Source organism: Linepithema humile, chromosome 4, assembly GCF_040581485.1.
Source record: "Linepithema humile isolate Giens D197 chromosome 4, Lhum_UNIL_v1.0, whole genome shotgun sequence".
Lineage (NCBI taxonomy): Eukaryota > Metazoa > Arthropoda > Insecta > Hymenoptera > Formicidae > Linepithema > Linepithema humile.
The window spans coordinates 26,416,492-26,436,296 of record NC_090131.1 but is presented as its reverse complement, the minus strand read 5'-3'; the positions used below and the strand labels follow the sequence as shown (position 1 = coordinate 26,436,296).

General features: G+C 39.0%; 1 protein-coding gene across 3 annotated transcripts in view; it reads right to left on the bottom strand.

Annotated features, from left to right (window-relative positions):
* Sap47 (Synapse-associated protein 47kD) overlaps nucleotides 1-19,805 on the bottom strand; it is a 68,536-nt gene that overhangs the window by 44,776 nt on the left and 3,955 nt on the right. For all 3 annotated transcript variants that reach the window (XM_012366102.2, XM_012366103.2, XM_012366104.2), the window contains exons 2-4: nucleotides 18,996-19,202; nucleotides 18,291-18,376; nucleotides 5,697-5,818 (exon numbers count right to left, since the gene is read on the bottom strand). In XM_012366102.2, coding sequence (XP_012221525.1) covers nucleotides 5,697-5,818; nucleotides 18,291-18,376; nucleotides 18,996-19,202 — 415 coding nt within the window. The remainder of the gene's footprint in view (nucleotides 1-5,696; nucleotides 5,819-18,290; nucleotides 18,377-18,995; nucleotides 19,203-19,805) is intronic.

Sequence of the window (19,805 nt, the reverse complement as noted above, 5' to 3'; positions counted from 1 at the left end):
TGTACGTGGGGGATAAATGAGCAGTTCATCGCGGAAATGTTCATTGACGCGTCTGCTGTGGTCGGCTGTCTCACGGGACTGTTGCATTATTGATACGATAAGTGACGCTGCGCTGAGCTTTCGTTGAACGTTAAATTATGATTTCGCGTTAAGAAGCATTCTGTGATATTATATGCTGCGGTAATATTTCATTCGTAAGCCAATAATTCCGCTAATTGTACGTTAATAAATAACGAATACCCCAAAATACGCAGAAGAAAATGTTACTCATTCAGCGAGTTGCGCGAAGATGTAACTTCCTACACTTGCCCGAGATAGTTATGTGAGTGGAAAACTTGTAATTTAATTCAAAGCTCTTAGTTCCGGATACAGCGGATAGAAGTTGCGTAAATGTTTTCCGCAGAATTATGCTCTCTGAGAGATTTGCAAAGACGATTTATATTCCCCGTATGATAAAGACAATAATATCTCATTATTATATCCATTCACGATTTGGAAGACCGTCTTAAAAATTCTCCTAAATAAATCTTCATTTGGAATTCATGAAACACGTGCATGCTTAATTTATATTCCTCGAAAAACTCGAAAGGAAGAGAAATAGAAATAATTGCAAGCAAAGTTTTGCATTATTTTTACGAAAATTTAAGATTCTTATCCAAGATGTATTATGTAAATGTAAACCAAAGTAAGGTGTTTTCACCTTCCCATAAATATCTCGTAAGTTCGCAGAAAAGCGGATTACTAAATAGATGCATTTTACATGATCGGATGTATAGGAAAAGCGCGAACGACAAAGTGAGTTTTATGATATCATCAAACTTCCCTCATTACAAGGTTTAAACTTCGAAACTAACCGCGATCAGACATTCAAAAAGCTGTATATGAGTGAATTTTGATATAGAATATAATATGACTACATAATTCTACATTCTCGCGAGCAACTATTTTCACGCCCGCCAGCGCTTCCGCATATTATTCATCATATAGTATTAATAATATTAATAATATTATAAAACATGTATTGTAAATTTACATAATTCAACAATACTATTGTCAGAGTGCATGAATTAAATTAAAAAATAACTTTCTGTGAAAGTAACGTATTAATGCATAATTAAAAGGAAAACGTTATAAATCCGGAGTCCAACATGAGAACTGCACGTAGTATCAGCATATTTATGTAAAATATTATTAAAATGCAATTGTTTCATAATCTGATATTGTGCTTTATAGAACCGCAGAAAGGATATTCAATAATTGCAGGCGTATCTCGAATATATCCGGTAGCTATTTATGTTAATCCTTGAAATATCGCAGAAATATAGTCCTGCCGTCATTAATACCAAAAAGTGTAACACCTGTACGTAGCAAAATTTTACAACTTGGAAGCATCAAGCTATTTTATGAGAAAGCAGCGCTGACGATATTGATCACGATACAAAGCAGAAGCGACTATACGTGTTGCGAAGATATAAACGGCGCATTACTGATAATGTACTCGATATGCATGAATTTTGTTTCAAAGTCAGTAAAAATAAAATGTAAACATACAGTTTGCAAACAATAAAGTGATTGATAAAATCTTTTATCATTTATTTGACGCGAGATAACGCCCGCGGCGACGTGAGATCGTAGCACAAAGGAACAGATGCTACATAAACACTTGTAGCATACACATATGTTCTATAACTTAACATTTTCGCAACTATTTGCCGAAAATTGAATTTTTACGATAAGATATCTATAAGATATCTATAAGAGAACGCGTAAAATTTAATAAATTTGTTCAAATTTTCAATATAAATTCACGTATCTTCTTCGCGTATGTCTGATAAGAAAATATTGGACAGAATAAAAAGAGTTAATTTCAAAAATAATAAAGCGAATCGTACGTTGCGTATAAGACAAGACGCGGATAAAGCAAGATCGAAAGAATAAATAACAATAAGGTATGTTATTTATGCAAATAATGTAAATTGCTAAACCGAAAAGATGTTAATCATAATATATATTATATATATTTATATATGCACGATAAAAGACAGGTTTAATAAAATCTGATGTTAAGTCGATATGTAGTTACAATACCGACAAATCGCCTCACATTATTCGGCGGGGGGGATAAAATCGCGACACGCTGCTACAATAACAACCTGTGAAAGCTGCACTATCGCTTGCGGCGCGCTAGATAATTCAATAATGAAACACGTGATCAGATAACAGGCGATGTATAACGAAACGCATAGAATCTTGACACATGTCAACGCGATCGTATCTCTAACATATGCGTTTCGTAAAGTCCGTTCCATCATTATCTGCAATATCAGTAGGTATAAAGAGTTACACGTCGGAATCAAACACTTGCGATTTCATAAAACGCAGTGAAAGATCCGCGCGAACAAAGGAACTACGCAATCGTCCGGCTTGAAGGTTTAATAAACGAAAATAGGTCGAGCTCCGATTGCCGGAGTCACGTTTTCCGGAAGGATATTAATTTAACGATATCGATATTTCAGTTTGTATATTTGCAGCGGGGGGGAGGGGATATAACTCGGTCATCTCGAAGATGATCAGACAAGTTTCAAGATTTAATAATTAACTTCGGAAATAATAAGACGAAGTAAGAAAATAACAAAGTCAACTGTTCGTTTCATTGTTATCAAACTCAACGAAACAGAAGCAACACGGTTGCAAACCGACGCGGTTTAGTTTTTCAGACCTTGAAACCAAGTTCAAGTAAACAAATTGATTTTAAATAAACTATTGGCGCAACAAAACTCAACCGGATGATATCTGTATCAACAAAACGATTGAATGACAACAATGCTGTTGATAAAATGGATTTCTCTCATCAATTTTCCCATCAGTCGTTGATTGCAATCAATAATGACATACGAGCGATGTAAAAAGTGTACGTACATGCGCATATAATTTCGGTGCTCCCGGCGTTCCGTATAATTTCATATTTCTAGCGCGGACGCGTGCTCGTACATTCGACGAGTTATCGTTTTGTTTGTCGATGCTTGATAGTACCTATTCGTCATGCATGCAGCTTTTAGTTACAAACACAATAATACATGACGTTCGCCAACAGTATCGCGTGAATGTGTACACGCACGAGTTTACGCTCCCTTCACACACTTGTACGCAATGCAAATTCAATAATTGAAATTAATGCCGGAGTCTAACTAACAATAAGTGCTAAAATTGTGAAGCTGGCGTAATCAAACATTTGAAGCGCCTGACAATACTGCGAGTGATAAATACTGCAATTAAATTGATGCCATCGATCAATTAAAATTAAAGCCACGGATAAACTAAGTGTTCCGTTTCTATCTAAATTTTGTGTATTTGGTGCGATTACGGATTTTCTTCACGCGCGCGCAAATCGTCGCGCCTTTAATTGTACATTAATCGCATCGGCGATGACAAGTGTCAACGTAATCAGACGGCGCGATGTCTGGCCTGACATGTACGGACATGCAACACGTGATCGGAGATCCGAACGGGCATAAAGCGGATGCGAGAACGAGTTACGCGCGCGGTGTATGCGTCGCTGTTGCATCGCGGCCTCCAGAGAAATTACGTGTCAGGTGCACGTGAATGTCGCGGTGAAAACGGTAAATCACTGCCGCTACCGTCAGAAGACGTGTCTCGGCGAGGAGCCGAGAAAAATGCGAACGTTTAACCGCCCCCGTCACGTTATTACTTAACTCAAACTGTTCGTCGCGAACATAAACACGCAGAGGACGTAAGTCGGCGGCAAAAGCCGTTAAATTGCGTTTCCGCTCAGCTTTTCGGCCAAATTAATAATGTAAAATATGTGGGCGACACTATTATTAGCGCAAAGAGAAATTTTAAATGCCAAATGATATCGATCAAACTACGCAAACAGCGCTATTGTTACATGCCTAATTGCGATTAATTTGTAATGGATCGTCAATTAATCAGTCCATTACTTTCTCCGTATAGAAGTCGCTGCAATAATTATCGCGGGCGTATTAATATGCTACAAAGAGTGTAGCTCGACGTGGAGGCCACCTGCTTTCCGAAAGGATGTAAATGTCACGACATAAATTCGACTCGTGTGGTTTGCGCATGAAAGCCGGAGAAAAACAGCGGAAAGTGTGGGGCGAGTCGCAACGGTGCATTTCAATGACCCACATTTCGGGTGGCCGAGCTATCACACTTCGGCGCAAATTTGCATCGTCCATCGATACGGCCATTCGAAAGCTGAAAGGTGGATGAACAAAACTCGCAATATCCATTCAGTAGCCGAGATACATAAACGCGAAAATGGCCAGCCTCTCCGGCTGGATGCATCGACGCGAATAACTCGTGTGAGCCGAAAAAAGATGGAATAAATTTCGCCCGCCGAATGTGCATCCTCAATGATCACGCGTTCATGTACCGAACGAGCGCTCGCCTTTCGTGCTCGCCGTCTATTTCGGCACATATGTACGAAATGTATGCACCGATGTAAACGACAGCCGGACTTTCTGATCGATGCGAGTTCTATGGCCGACGACAAGCGAGTATTCGATAAATTTAGACACGACACGATATCGCGGGAATGTCGATGCGCCAATGCCTGAATCGATTGGAAGAGCGTACTAAATGTTACATATCGCTTTTCTTACTCCGCAAAAATTCGCATTGAATTTTACAACAACATAGTGGCTTGAATATTTCAGAACATCAATCTGGATTAGCGAGTTTGTCGCGTGGCAAATATTAAATTTTCACCACTACCGGTAAGAGCTTTGTAAGTCAATCGCGAGACACTAAAAGGTCCGTTTAATTTCCGAAACGCGTACACGATACACGATTGAGCGCGTCGCGTCTGCCGAAATGTCATCGCGATTCACGATGCTCAACGGATTCTCGCGGGATGCCGTTTTCTGTTGCCGCGTTAGATATGCACGCGTCATACATGTATCAGCCCGTACCATTACGAAGGTATAAATCCTACGAGCCGATATCGCCATCGACAAAAGACGTGCCGACGTGAAGAGAAGAAACTACCGCCGGGCTCTCACGTTGCCGTGAAGCGCGAGAGAAGAAAGTATCCGCGCAAATACGCTTCCTTCCGTTCATGCAAAAACTTTCACAAAATAAGTTTGCCGCTTGATATTCTTTACCGTATTTCGTATTTATCCATATTCACGAACATGCGCACAAATAGCATATATGCACAACGCAAAAATTTTTGAATACTTTGATATACGAACTGCAAAAATCATCAAATGGAACGCGGTAAGAATATTAAAACTCTTATTGACCTACTTCGCGCGTGTAACACGTGAAACGCAAATAAATAGCGCTATAGTTATACGGGGAGATGCAGTTTGCAACAAAACAGCGATAAAACGACTACCGATTTCCAGAAAATATTGATACACACGCTCCGTGCATCAAATTCGCAGCCGAATCCGTGCATTTAACGTTTAGACAGATATTGGATGGGCGAAAAGCCAACTGTCACTTGCACCGCGCTGTTATCTTTTAATGCGCAGGTATAAAGCGAATTATTCGCAATTAACACACCCCTGCTGAACCGGTGCGCATTTCTAGGCTGAAGCAAATCCCACGGATATCTCACTGCCTGATTTAAACAGGCTGACGACGGCAACGCGGATCATTTGCGGCATCGATCGGCGCGCTTATAGGATTAGAATGACAGTGAAAAAACTCACATTCTCTTCGACGGTCTTCTTGATTTTCACGCTGGCCTCCACCACGGTCTTCCCGGCCTTGTTCACAGCGCTGTACAAGAATCCGCCGAAGCTCTTCGCGCCCGCCAGCGCCTTTGTGGAAACTGTAGGCAGAAATGGAAAAAGTAAAATGAAAATGAATGCGACGTTCTCGTGAGAGTAAACTGTTCGTCGCGCAGTTAACTGCAGGGGCGCAGTTATCGTGTAAAAATAAACTAAGCGTAGGACTTCCGTGGCTATTTTTCTTCCAGGCAGAAAATATCCCGTCTCTGTTCTTTAAGAATCGCTAATTGGAAAAAGAAAAATAGTGTCGTTCAATTTAATTGCTAGCTTTCGCCCTGCTTATTTCAAAACGCGAAAATACCAGACTGCTATTTGATATTAATAATACAGAGAGCATTCGATTTTGTGAAAAAAAATTCTAGTTAGGTCATCGCATTAATTGAAAGGTCGGAGCTCGATGCTCCTGAATCAATGTGCAAACAGGATCGCTGGCTTGTTCCAACCCAGATACGTCAGGTAGATTTCTCATGAGACTCTTTTGCCGGGAATTCTGACTTCGCCATTTATCACGGCTCGATGAGAAAGTGAGACGAGCGTACGGCGATAGTCGCTCCACCGCGGAAAGACGTGTTACGAGCTGTTTCTCTGACGTTAAATATAAACACCGAATCGTTAGTATATACAATTTTCATGGTATCGCGCCGCCAGATGTTTCCGTTACGCGATGTAGCTTTGCAGTGCAATCGCGGTTTAGTACTGCAAGTTGTATGCCAAATGTTGCAAGTTTATTAATTTTAATATGCACTTCTGTTTTATTAATTATATTCTGTTTTATTAGTTATATTAATTTGAACATATAATGCAATTAAAACAATAAATCTACACTACAGTTTGTTTCTTTTCGCAATATAAAGTTTTAAAATTGTGTAGAACATATCAAGTCTTGTAAAGCAGAGACGAGTTGTCTTTTTTTTTCTACATTAATTCCATTTTACCTTCCATATGGCTAACACGCGAATAACACGGCAGAGAGAATATTAACTAAATGGTCTGTAGGGGACGTATCGCCGTATGAAAAATAGAAAATGAAGCAATGTCCACGGTAGAAACGCTGCTACATCGTATTACGCGACATGCTACAAGATAGATATACCACGCGATATAACATCTAAATCACGATCCGCAAATAGAACAGCGTGGTCATTTCCTCGTCTATCGCATCAGCTTGCGACAAGTTACACACACTGACATTTACGCTTTCGATAAAATAAAAAACGATTCACCTCTTCTTATAGCTTTACCGACTCGTGGAAAAGGTCGTCCGCTCTTGGTCTTCGGTCTCGGCGTTTCGAACTGCGCCGCCATGGAGTACCTCATCGTGCGTAACAACATATTAATTCGCTCGTAACCTAGAGCACTTTACAAGTTGCCTCACGGCAAAAGTGTAATTGGTCCTTCTCGAAATGCCTGCGAGAGTATGTCCGCGACGTTATCGTTAATTTAACTCGGGAAGACTTCGCTCAAGACATTGATTACATGTCAACTGCAGTTTCAAACTTAATTTCATCATTTAAATTTGTATCAAAATTTCCAACCAAAAAAATAGTAAAAGAAAACAAGTTAAGTAGTATCGTTGAAGCGAAGATTCTCGTGAACCATGGAATTATAAAAAATACCAGTCAAATACAAAGGCATGGCATCTCCCCGCCACGGAGTGGAACAATGAAGGAATAATAAAGACTTAAAGTAACTGACGAGAAAATTCAGAAATTCTTGAAATGGGGCCAACCAGAGTGCGGCGTCGTCGTTCTATACAAAAGAGCCATAGAAATAAAACTGGAATACCTAGTTAAGTCTTTGCAGCTTTTAAATGGCGTATATTAATTTTTTTATGAGTTTTACAACAGCTATGTTGTACCACAACGGCGCTAACGCTTCCTTTATCCGCAGGACACTAAAATCATTCGCGAATTTCACGAAGGAGGCATCTTTACTCGTGGAGAGCGAGAGCGCGTGGAGCGATTTCGCAGCTGTATAAAGCGAGGGCAATTTAATCAAGCGGATTGCGGCGCTTCGATTCGCGCGGTTTATTCCCTGTCTATTTCCATCTGACCGCCGCGGGCGGCCATTAAGAGAAACGAATCGACGTAAAGTACGTGCACGTCGGGGCGCGGCGCTACGTCGCGTCGCGATGCTTAATAGTCGCTTCCGAAAACGCTTAATAAACGTCTCGCGTCGAGGAGATGCCGGCGCTACAGATAATTGAGGCCGGTGTCTGGGTTACACAAGAGGGTTTAGTTACTGTATCCCGAGGCATCCGAGAACCGCTAAACAATTGCCAAGTATCATACCCGCCCATGTCACGGGAAGATAATTTGTTACTGTACCAAAATTGCGAAATTTGCCGCAGAGAGTGCGTTGTAATGCATGTAATCGGCTTGGGAGTGTTCAGGCGATTTTAGCCCGAAATCGAGAATTTTGATGCAGCGAGAATGCACAGCTGTAACAATCGACCGCTTCGTGGAAAGAAATGCACTATGTCACATCCGTAATACGAATGTAATAAAACAAAACCTATTTCCGTGTTTTTTTTTTTTTTTTTTTTGTGTGATGTAATGAGGAATTAAAATAGCGTCGATGCTCTCGTAAGTACAAAAGTACAGTGACAATTACAAACGACCGGGGGAAAATCTCCCAAGAACTGGCTCACCAATAGCATCCATCGTGTCCGACGATAATTGCGTCGCAACTGATATATGAGGCGAGTTCGTTAACGTTCTACCCTATTTTATTTTTACAAGAAAGATAGCACGAATTTCAGCAGCGAGAGAAAATTCGTTCCAAGTCGTCGGCGACCGACGGAAAGTTCGCTCGGCCGTCGGCGACACCGCTGAGCAAACTTTTTCGTCGCAGAACTCCGGTATGACGTGACGAGAAATCTCGTGCTACATGTCACCGGTATGAGCACAGTTCGCAATCATTTAGACGATGTCACGAAAGAAGAAGAGGACACACACGAAAGATATCGACGTACGGACGTTCACTCACTTCGTAGTAATTCGCGCGACTGTTCACTCTGAAACTTCGATAAGATATCGATATATTTCAGACGATAAGGAATCAACGTCGACTTAATTAAATAACAATCGACACAAGTTCGTTGCGCGCAAAATGCGGCAGTTTTAAAGTAATAAATCTCGACAGTTTTAAAGTAATAAATCTCGACAGTTTTAAAGTAATAAATACCTCAAAATAAAATAACTTAACATAATTTTTTTGCACGCGATCTGTTATTAATATCAAATTTTAATGTAATAGTTATATATAATAATAAAATATTTAATTCTTACATTTTTTTTAATTTTAACACAGATATAACTTGTTTTGAATATTGTTCCAATAATATCACATTACTTTTGACAAATCTATTAACAAATCGATCGAATCTACTTGATATCTAAGCGAAAAAAAGTAAGAATATATTGCACCGAGAAAAATACGTATATAATTGCTATATCCTTATTCAACGAGTTAAAGATATAATTATCCCTATTTGATTTCCTTATATAATTCCGGTAAACGTCTCGCTCAGGAGGGTCGCATATATACATCAACGGTGTACTCCTTTGTGATAGTGACACAATCCTTGCATCATCAGGTCTTGTCCGGTACGTTCGGGGTTGATAATGTCGATAATTGTGTAATATGTCGGAAGGGTAATGGCAACTAAGAAGCGCATGGTCATAAAGGAAGCGCACTATGACCAAAATAGTGCTCCTGCGACCCATTAACGACAACAGTTCCGCCATGTGATATAATGCGGGATCTACGACGCTAACAGCTGTTGAGCAGTTATCACTTCTTATCTGATAACAATGTCTACTACCGCGCTACGCGCGCGCACAAAAATGATCTGATAAAATACTCATACGCGATGACACCCGTGAAATAAACATATATGGCGGCGCACATTAAACTGTCATCGACAACGTTTGTCACGCTATCCGTGAAATTCGAGCATCGAAGCGGTAACTGTATTAGCTTGTAAATAATGAAGAGCAGGCAATCAGAACTACTGCCAAGAGTTTTCAAATTATATGATTATGTGCCAACTGAGGCAAAATTTGACCTTGTATTTCTGCCTATCGCGCTCATACCTGTCGAGAGAAATTGATCTCAAATATAAAATCGATTTTATGTTTATATTTTCCGTCGTTATTATAACATGTTACATCGTTAAATATTATAAACTGCAAGCATAATAAATAATTTAAATAATTATTCAAACCACAGTATCCAAAAATGACTGATAAAAGTAGCCATTTATTAATAAGTGCAATGTTCTGTGGAGAACTCGGAAATACTTTCTTAGGAATTTTCTACAGTATCTAGTAATTAAATAATTCACTATAAGTAATTAAATAATTCCGTAAATTAAAAGTATGTCCGTCGCAACAGTTTTATCGTGATTTCGAAACTGATTTCACGTTACACAGCAGTTGTCTTACGTATTTCTCTTTCAACATTAGTTTCTCGCAAAGTTTGTTCAGTAAGTAACAAATTCTTGAAATTATTGATATTTCTCTTCGAAAAATAACTTGAAAAGAGATCCGAATCCAAAGTAAAAGATCAAATTCTCTCATATCAAGCAGACACTCTCGCAAAAGAACTTTTTGGAGCAACGAATTCAGCGCATTCGATATTCCATGTTGAGTCGCGCTCACGAAAGAACTATCGCGGAGACAATATGGAGAATAGATAAGAGATCTCTCTCTCAACAGCAATCTCTCTGTCCCCACTTCAATATGATTTAATAAACCGGTAAAACCGTATCCAAACTAAAAATAGACTACACGTTCGTTCAATTCCATCGAGAGACGAAGTCTGCCGGTTTATCATTGCGTTCGAGTCTTCGTCCCGATTTATCGTTTCGACTCCGTTCAATCCCGCGATAAACCAGACGGAAAATTATCTGCGATGTCGCTGTGAAAAATGAGTAAAGTACGAGAGTAATAGGAATGCACATTGATCCTCGACAATAGCATCACGAACAAGATGAGTTCAGTGCAGCATCCCCGGGTTCAGAGAACCGGCACTAGGTCGCAATGATTCTCGGATTTCTATTATTTTACGAGCATTCCTTCCGTCTGAAACCCGACGAGTCCGCGGACCGAAGGAAATACGCGCTCGCACACTTCCGAGTCGATGACCCGCTCCCTTTCTGCTATCGGCAAATCAAGCGAGCTATGAAACTTCAGTGGTCCGAGAGCGCGGCAATTATGCTCGGGTCACTCACATCTCGTTAGAAAGACATTCTGCCATTAACTGCCACGAACATTACCGTATTATCGTTAATTAGATTTCGGCGAACGTAATTTCAGCGCGGGTATATAATATGTTTATAAAATCGATATAATCTGGATTGTAATTTATAAAAATAAATATTAAATATCGTCAAGAATTTTAATATTGCGAATTACAGATAAAATATTGTTCACATAAAATGAAAAACAAAAAGTTATTTTTTTAATAATTATACGAATTTGCGTGAAAACTTTCACAGTTTGCTAATTCAAATAAACTAGTATTTAAATACTGTGCCGTCACCAAACTTTTCATTAATATCATTGATCAAGCACACTAAATCCATAGTAATCCCGCTAAGCAAAATGCAAAGGAGATACTTGGAAATCGCTTAAAGTTCTGCGCAAACAAAAAAGTAGACGCTCGACTACTAATATTAAAAGCGGGATAAACATCCCATTGAAATGCGTCGCGTCGCTTAATCGATGCACCGGAACTGCGGTGAAACTGATTACCAACTTCGATGCTTCGGAGGCAGATTTTAAAGCGGCCGGCGTCGGAAGCAGAAGTAGCAGTAGTTCTGATATCGCACTCGAGAGTGTTTTCTCTACTGCCACGGTGCTTAATTATACGTTAAATTTGATTGGCGCAGTAACGATCGTACAGCGACTCGGTATAATCTTCTCGGAACTGTTTAATACCTTCCCAGGGACCTCGTCTAAGAGCGCCAGCCCCATTATGGAAGAAGATCGATGCGAGTTCTGGCCTGGCCTGGTTAAAAAGTCATGAAATTCTTTCACCAGAGAAAGAAAGCTTTCCCGCGAGTGAGCGTTCTACGCCATTTAACGAAATAGAAATTTGCAATGTTAATCGAAATTCTTCTCTCATGGATATATCGGAAAGTTATCGTTATCAAATAATTTCGTGTACGAAATATATTACAAATTGAACACGAATGTAACATGAAACTGTTATTGAAATCTTTTTTAATAACGTTGAATGATTCAAATATCGCGCTGCATCACATCCCCTTTAAAATAGTACGCACAGTTTTTAAACTGTTGATTTTTTTTTTTTTTTTTACGTTAAAAATTATATTATGTACATTATTGAATAATCTGTAGCAATATTGTAGAATATTTCCCACGTAAATTCTAAAAATCCTGAAATCTGGAATTTGTACAAATGGGGTTTTAACAAACAGTTCTGCTTAAATGTTGTAAAAAATATCAATAGTCGCTAAAAAATACAATTGAAGAAAATATCGTACTAAAAGGCTATTTCACTGCACAATACATAACCGTCTCTCGATTTCAATACGACCGAGAAAGGAATAAAAGGAACGGTTGTACACACTCAAATACTATAAATTGTCTCCTGTTCGTTTTCTCGAGATTCTCGAGGTTACGTCAGATGTGGATTTTCCTCTCGATTTAGCTAATACGATTAGAATTTTTATAGAGAAATAAAAGAAAGGAGCAGAATGTAAATTCAATGATATTTTCTTACGTGTAAAATATTTTTGATTTTAATTGGAAAGGTAATTTTCTCGAATTGAATAACGCAAATTTTTCTACGTACCTACGTGATTTCTGATTTCTCGTTAGATTGGTTATGACAACATGTACTCTATGTTGTTCCATATTTCAAAATTCTAAGCAAACCGATGGAAAAGAATTTTGCCTCCGGTTTTATGCGAAGAAATCGGGCCACCTTTGAAACCTCTCAGAAGAATCAGAAATACTTTCTACAATCGAGCGAAAGAGTGTAGGCGAAGAAGGTCGATGGTGCTCAAAATATCTTTCAAATATTCCGTTTATATATATATATATATATATATATATATATATATATATATATAAATCGTGCATGGCAATACGTCGAACAGAAACATCTATATGCGCGCGTCCTTAATAAAAAGAGCATAAAAAATTCGAGCAAAGTCCTTTCGTTTCCGATCCGCAGGTTAAAATCAAATTTTTATTTACGACGAGAAGAAGTAATTCCTGAGATTGGATGAACGTGCGGTGGTCTTCCGCGAATATCAAGTTTCATCGAATCAGCATATGAATAAAATCTACATAATTCAAGTTATCTATAATTCAAAATTCCTATTCAAGAGAAAATAAATACATCACGGATCGTTGAAGTCGACTTGACCGAGTTATCTTAAAATCTGGCAGACGAGCGAAAAACAAATCAACACGGAGAGGAAATGGAGCGGCGGGCGAGGTGGGCCCAGCGAGCTGCGGTTATATCGCTGATTTTCCGAGAAGGGAAGGAAGGAAGAGTTAGAGGAGAGGAAGGGAGAGGCGGGTCGTATTGATCGACGAAGATGGGGTCCAACCCCTCGACGACGCGAAGGACGACTACTTGCTGACTGGATCTTTGGTTATATTCGAGTCGACGAGCGTTTCGAGTCGCGGCAACATTTCGGAACGGCTGAGATCCACCCAGTCACCCACTTTTTCCCACATCATCAGCGGGTGAACGACGGGCGCGGCACGCGGGAGATGGGACACGCTTCTAATGACCTTGATACTCCTTCTCCGCGGCGCGGTTTGTTCAGGATCGACGAAGCCCAGCGCCGCAGGATCTAGGTGTCTGGTCCGCCACGGGCCAAGGACACACGCAACGACCGCTTTTCTTCCACCCGTTTGCACAAACCAGCCCCCCCGGCCGCCGCTCCGCCATGCCCGTCCTTTCTCTTTCACTCGCCATCTCTATTTCTCTTTTAATCCCCGCGAAATTAATCTGCGCACCGCGATTGGTACTCGCTCGATGGGAACACTCGCAGTGTGCACTTTTACTTTGCTGATTAATGTGTAGTCAAGCGGCAGAGCCCGGCGAATCGATTGTTAAATCTCCGAATATTCGCGTATCGAGAACGTAGAAGCTTTCACAAACGCAGTTTTCGTTGCAAATCGAGAGAAATTATTTGTGTTGCCAGCTGCAGATAGCGAAATGGAAATAGTAATACGCAATCGATCGGATATTTCGTATTCGTAGTAGTTATTTAATTTCATTTAAATATACATATAGATATTTTTTCGATAACTCATCTGATATCGAAGCTACTCGACTAAGTAAGCACCTTACGTATGTATATCGCGGGTCAAGGACGAACCCATCGAGCCCGTTTCTTTCCTCTTTCACTCAGCTTCGCACTCTCTATCTTATTAATCTTCGCTCAATTCACACCAGGATAGCGGATGAAGAAATATTGCGACGTCGCGAGATTGACAGAAAAAAAAGGAGGCAAGGTCGAGAGTAGCGGATCCGTTTATCCGCTACGGGACTTGAAACTTTCTTGATTTGTATTTCCGATGCTTCCCAGGCAGCTGATGCGGAAATTGCACTTTTGTGTAGTGATTGCTCATTCACAACGAGCAGCTTTCGCGATAGTAATGGCGATGTCGACGACAGACATCCCTGTTCTGTAACTGCGCGTTAGAAGTCGTTAACTTGAGAAACAACCGGGCTTAGAATTTAGAATTCGGCGCATTTGGAAATTGAAAACGCGCCCAAAACGTCCCTTTTATTTGAATATTTAAAAATTTACGAACACTAAATAAATTTTTTCCATTTTTCGACTTACAGCACGACTTTCGCAGCTGCTACATGAATATTTTACTGTTTATATTATGTAAATGTTGTATATAGGGATTTCACAATCAATTGCACCATATGATTACTGTATGCTGCGACGTACGTGCCAGAATTTCTGCGTACCGAAGTGCAGATTTCATGGACCGATGCCTCGGCGCGATCGATGGGTGCCAACACAATGCCGTGTTGTGTTTTGTTTGCGCAAAACAACGCATCGCAAAATCCATGGTGACGAATCTATTTGCTCCGATGAATAAAGGCAAAGGTATTTGCTCCGATTATAGTTCGTGCTCATGCACTGTGAATTTTTCAAATGACGCTCACTTAAATAACATATTTACGTGGAACGTGTCTTGGAGCACGGGAGATTTTCGAATATACCGTGTCTCGCCCTTTTACTCTTTGTCAAGTATTCCGTTTCGGTCGATCTCTGGGCAACATTTTCAAGACGATCAAATATACCGAGCTGCCCTGTTGATGTTTGAGCGTCCCGACTCATCCGCTACGTTTTTTTTTTTTGCGCTGCCGGAGAATACAGAAAAGAAGATATTCGAGGGAAAATTTCTCTCGAACGGCGGTACTTAACCATTTGCCTCTCCAACCTGCCCTTTGTCCGCAAGACCGGCGGAGTAGTGATGGAAGCGCGATTTCCGATAATACCATTGTAAACGTTCAGTCACATTGTACGCAGAACGAGAAAACGCCGTGTTGAACGAGAAAAATGACTCACTGAAATGCCCGCAAAGCGAACGATGATCAAAATATTGTTACAACAGATAACTGGTTAAAAGAGATACTCGATCGCGCGGAAAATAAAAATCATATAACAACAGAACCCGCGAGAAATCTTCGACACGCTGAATATTTGAGAAATACAGAGATGATTCCCAAAAGGAAATATGGAAATAACGTTTTTCGCTGTTCCCTAGTCTGCGCCGTGGATAAAATAAACCAGGAATATTTAAACGAGCATTATATACGATTTATTCCACAAGCACGCGCGCGGCGTATTTATGTAGTCCTACAAGAAGTAAAAAGAGCTGTACTTTAAAGTGTAGCGGGCCGTATCTGAGTCTTTAATGCAACATCCCATATCGTCCCTTCAATTATTTAAAACTGCTAGAAAAGGCGCAGTACACGTTACTATTATTACACGCTATTTTCTCGGATCCAGAAATACACTTTTCCTAAAAAAAGAAATATATCGCGCAAAGGGCACGTATAATTTGGGAGTATCGTATCTCCGCCGGCAGAGAATACTCCCGGACCAGTGTACAAAAAAATTCGCGAAATAAAGGGCACATGAATGATACAAGAGCAATTTCTGGGAGAATGAAGGAAGATACGCCGTATCATGTGTGTGTGAGCACAGATAACCGCTCGCGGCAGAAATTGAATTTTCTGCGAACCCACTGGACGATTCAATGATGTGCATAATCAAAGGACCGGCAACCCAAGCAAATTAATTCGCAATTGTGCAAACAGTATAAACGTAATTTGAAGGAATTTTAACTCACAAATTTGTATCACGTATGAAACTCGCATATGAAATGCGAATAACGTAAAAATATCGGTATGCTCCATTATATAAAATATTTTTCCACGGAAATCGCTATTAAATCCACGTTATAATGATTATAGTAAAATTTTATTTCAATCTTGAAAAATAAAATAGAACAAATAATATTGCAATACGAGAAAATTTATCCTACGCAACTTGCATCAGAGATATTCAAACAATAACAAAATGGACAGAAATAAAAGTAAAATGTGAATAAAAATTCTGAGTTTCGATTTAAATTGACATAAATACTCAACAAAATTGCAAATGTCGTTGCTTTTGCATTTTTCTCTAGAAATTTCATGAAATGCATTATGCATACAAAACTACTTATAGAAAAAAGTATGTTTCAGATTCGGACAAATACGAGTATATTTTATTCGCGAAGTAAAGAGTCGCGGTAGCACACGTTGATGTGCTGAGATTTCAGGAATATTTCGCTCGTTTCCACAAAACTTATTGCACGACTCTTTTCCTTGCCCGATAAAACGTATGCTAGCATTTCCTCTTGTGTTACTGAACTCCATTATAAACATTTTCTCTCTGAAAGAATTCTATGTTCTCCCACGGAATGATATATGATCGTTACGCGAAGTACATCGACTCGCGTTGTATGAAAGAAAAGGATCGAGGAATAATAAAATGTGTAAATTCAAAAAAAAAAAAAAAAAAAAAATACAACGACAAGATTCTTACAACATTAGTATAATGATATATTTCCATTGAAGAGCAAAATAATTCGTAATATCGAGTCTCGCGCAAGCGACAGCGAATTTTAGAGATGCGAAGCGTGAATTCTCTCTGCAAACCGCGGAGCGTAACAAAGCACGACCTACTTCAAAAGAGATCATTATTTGTCGATTCGAAAAATACCCAGGTTGTTTCAAATAATAATAAAATACTTTAACCGTGAAAAGATATTATAAAAAGTATTAGTTTTCCTATTATTCTGCGAGTACTTAAACAGATTAATATTGAAAATGTACATGTCGCGCAAAAACTCCGACAGTGCTTCTAACAACAGAAGAAAACGAATATTGTTTAAAGCTGTGTTCGCAAAAAATTCAAGACAAAAGTTTTTTAAGGTTTTTAAGGACTTCTTTTCAAGAACTTTTTCGAGAAATTAAAAAGAATTCAAAAACATAGCAAAGCAAATTAACAAAACCATTAATGACGATTAATGATGCGTTCAATCATAAATTGATGTTCCGCTATTTAACCGCAGTGCATGCATGCTAAATCTCGTGCTCGTAAAGCGTGAAATGCCGTTAGCCATTTTACCAATGAATATGCACATTGCTTCGCAGCCGCTCCAGGAAAATAGATTTCTATTGTAGAGTGGAAACGAGTGATAGTGGATATCGAATATGAGTAGACAAGGGACGCACATTCTATCCGCGATAAATATATACAACGTGCCCCTTAGAGTCAAGTCTTAATGAGTCAAGTCTTAAATCGATAGTAAAGCAATGCGATTCATTAATCATCTTCTTGTAACACAAAGAAAAACTAATCCGCATGATCAATATCAGTGCTGATATAAGCCATTTTTACACAGGCTTCTCAGCATCTCCGTATATTTATGGACGAGGATTTAATTAAAACTTTTCGCCGTAATTTTCGGACGCGGAGTTTAAAGGACCGATTAATTTTTCTCTGACACGGTGAGTACGCGTGAACGCCCGAAAATTGCAGTGAAAATTAGATACTATCTATGCGGATGTTTTTCTTTTTAAAGCAACCGATCCAACCGGCGTATGCGGTGTCACGAAAGTTAAAGGGTAAAGTCAATATTTCTGATAACACGCGAAAAGTTATTCGAAAAATGCTCTTTCAATTTTGTCGATCCAGAGACAGCTTAAAAGCGCGACGTTATTTTATGCAACGTTGCAACGATGATATATGTATGTTGACGCGTTTAAAGTGATATATGTATATCCGGGATTCGCCGGGGTGGCCTCGTGAAAAATACCATGTAAGGCGCTCTAATCTCGCGTAACAATAATGTAAACGGTGCTCAAAGTGATTCCTCGACGCCGGTACACGGCCATCGATCTTCACGCTGAATAGTATATCCATATTAATATCACAGAACTTACCGGCAGTGAAAGCCTGTTGTCCGTTCTTGTCGTCGGTCGGGGTGCCCTCTAAACTCGCGGGACCGCTGTCCGCTCCACCGGTTGCACTGCAAAAATATTTTCCCTGTGCATTCCGTCGTTTATCCAACAAGATCGAACAGCGTATTCCGCTCGTAACAGTATTGGATCGTTGTATGTGAAATATTGAATTCCGAAAGTTTCAATTTTATGGAGCACTTTCATAAAGTAAATGTCTTTTGATAATCAAGTATCGCGTTAAATTGACGTCACATTTCTTTCACGTTTCCCAAAGTATACTTCAAATTTTGCGTGATATTTTCATTGTTGTTATAATGTTATATTTGCAATTCAAACGTAGAAAATTGAGAAATTTATATATATATTACGTTACTCTATGATTCTAAAATCATATATATTTTTTTAACGAAAAAATATAGATATACAAAATTTACTAATCGAGATGTAGAATCGAAAACATTTTCTGATTTTTAATCTTTTTCCACTTTTAAACAATCTACATTTGACAAAAATAAAATTATACAAATAATTTTTATTCTTTTCATATATAAAAAAGATTATTGCATATATCTTTCGTTTTTTGTATATTTTATTTCCTGAATATCACCTAATATGTATAAAAATGAGATTTTTTATATGCAACGACAAAATAAAATATGAAACATGTAAATATATTCTAACGCTTACCTGCTTGCATCGTCATCCTTTATTACTTGCTCGGCAGCGGGAGCTTCGGTCTCTTGAGGTGGCTGGCTTTCTTCCGTCTCGGTTGGTGGCGGAGCTTCACCCTCGCCAGTTCCGGCGCCGCGACTTAACCCGGGTATGCCGCCGCTCAACCAGCCGGACATTTGATTTTTTACTCCGGCGAACATTTCCAATTTATTGCCTTTCGGACTGAAAATAAAGAAACGAATCTTTTGAAATGGAAACAAATTGAAATTAAAATGTTGGATGAAAAGGGTTTGAATCTAGTAAATATGAAACTCTTCGTGCTATCTTTAAACGAAAAATTGAAATCTTTAAAGACTGTGAGGTAAAAATAATAGAATATGAGATATAAATGCGAAAATGATTAAACAATGCACAAATACCGAGGTTCTTTATAACACTGCGAATAATCATTAAATGGAAACATGCTGAGAAACCATAACCCAATTACAATGTAATTATAATGTAATTTTCTATTTATGGATATTAAAAAATACACATTATAAAAATTAAAAAATAAATAAATGTAAATATCGTATTATGTAATGAACTTTAATGCACAACGGATCGATTAAATAGATTAGCGCGGAGAAACCAGATTAGATGAGAAAAAGTGAGCTTGAACGGTAGCCACAACCTTTTTCAAAACTTTCCAAAATTCAAAGTTCGCCTTGTTTAAAAACTTTCTCTGCTTAGCTGAAATTTAATGTCTTGCTGGGGGGATGTGAAAGCTGTAATTTATGCGGGATACTATCGCGCGGCAACAAAGCGACTAATTACTAGTCAAAG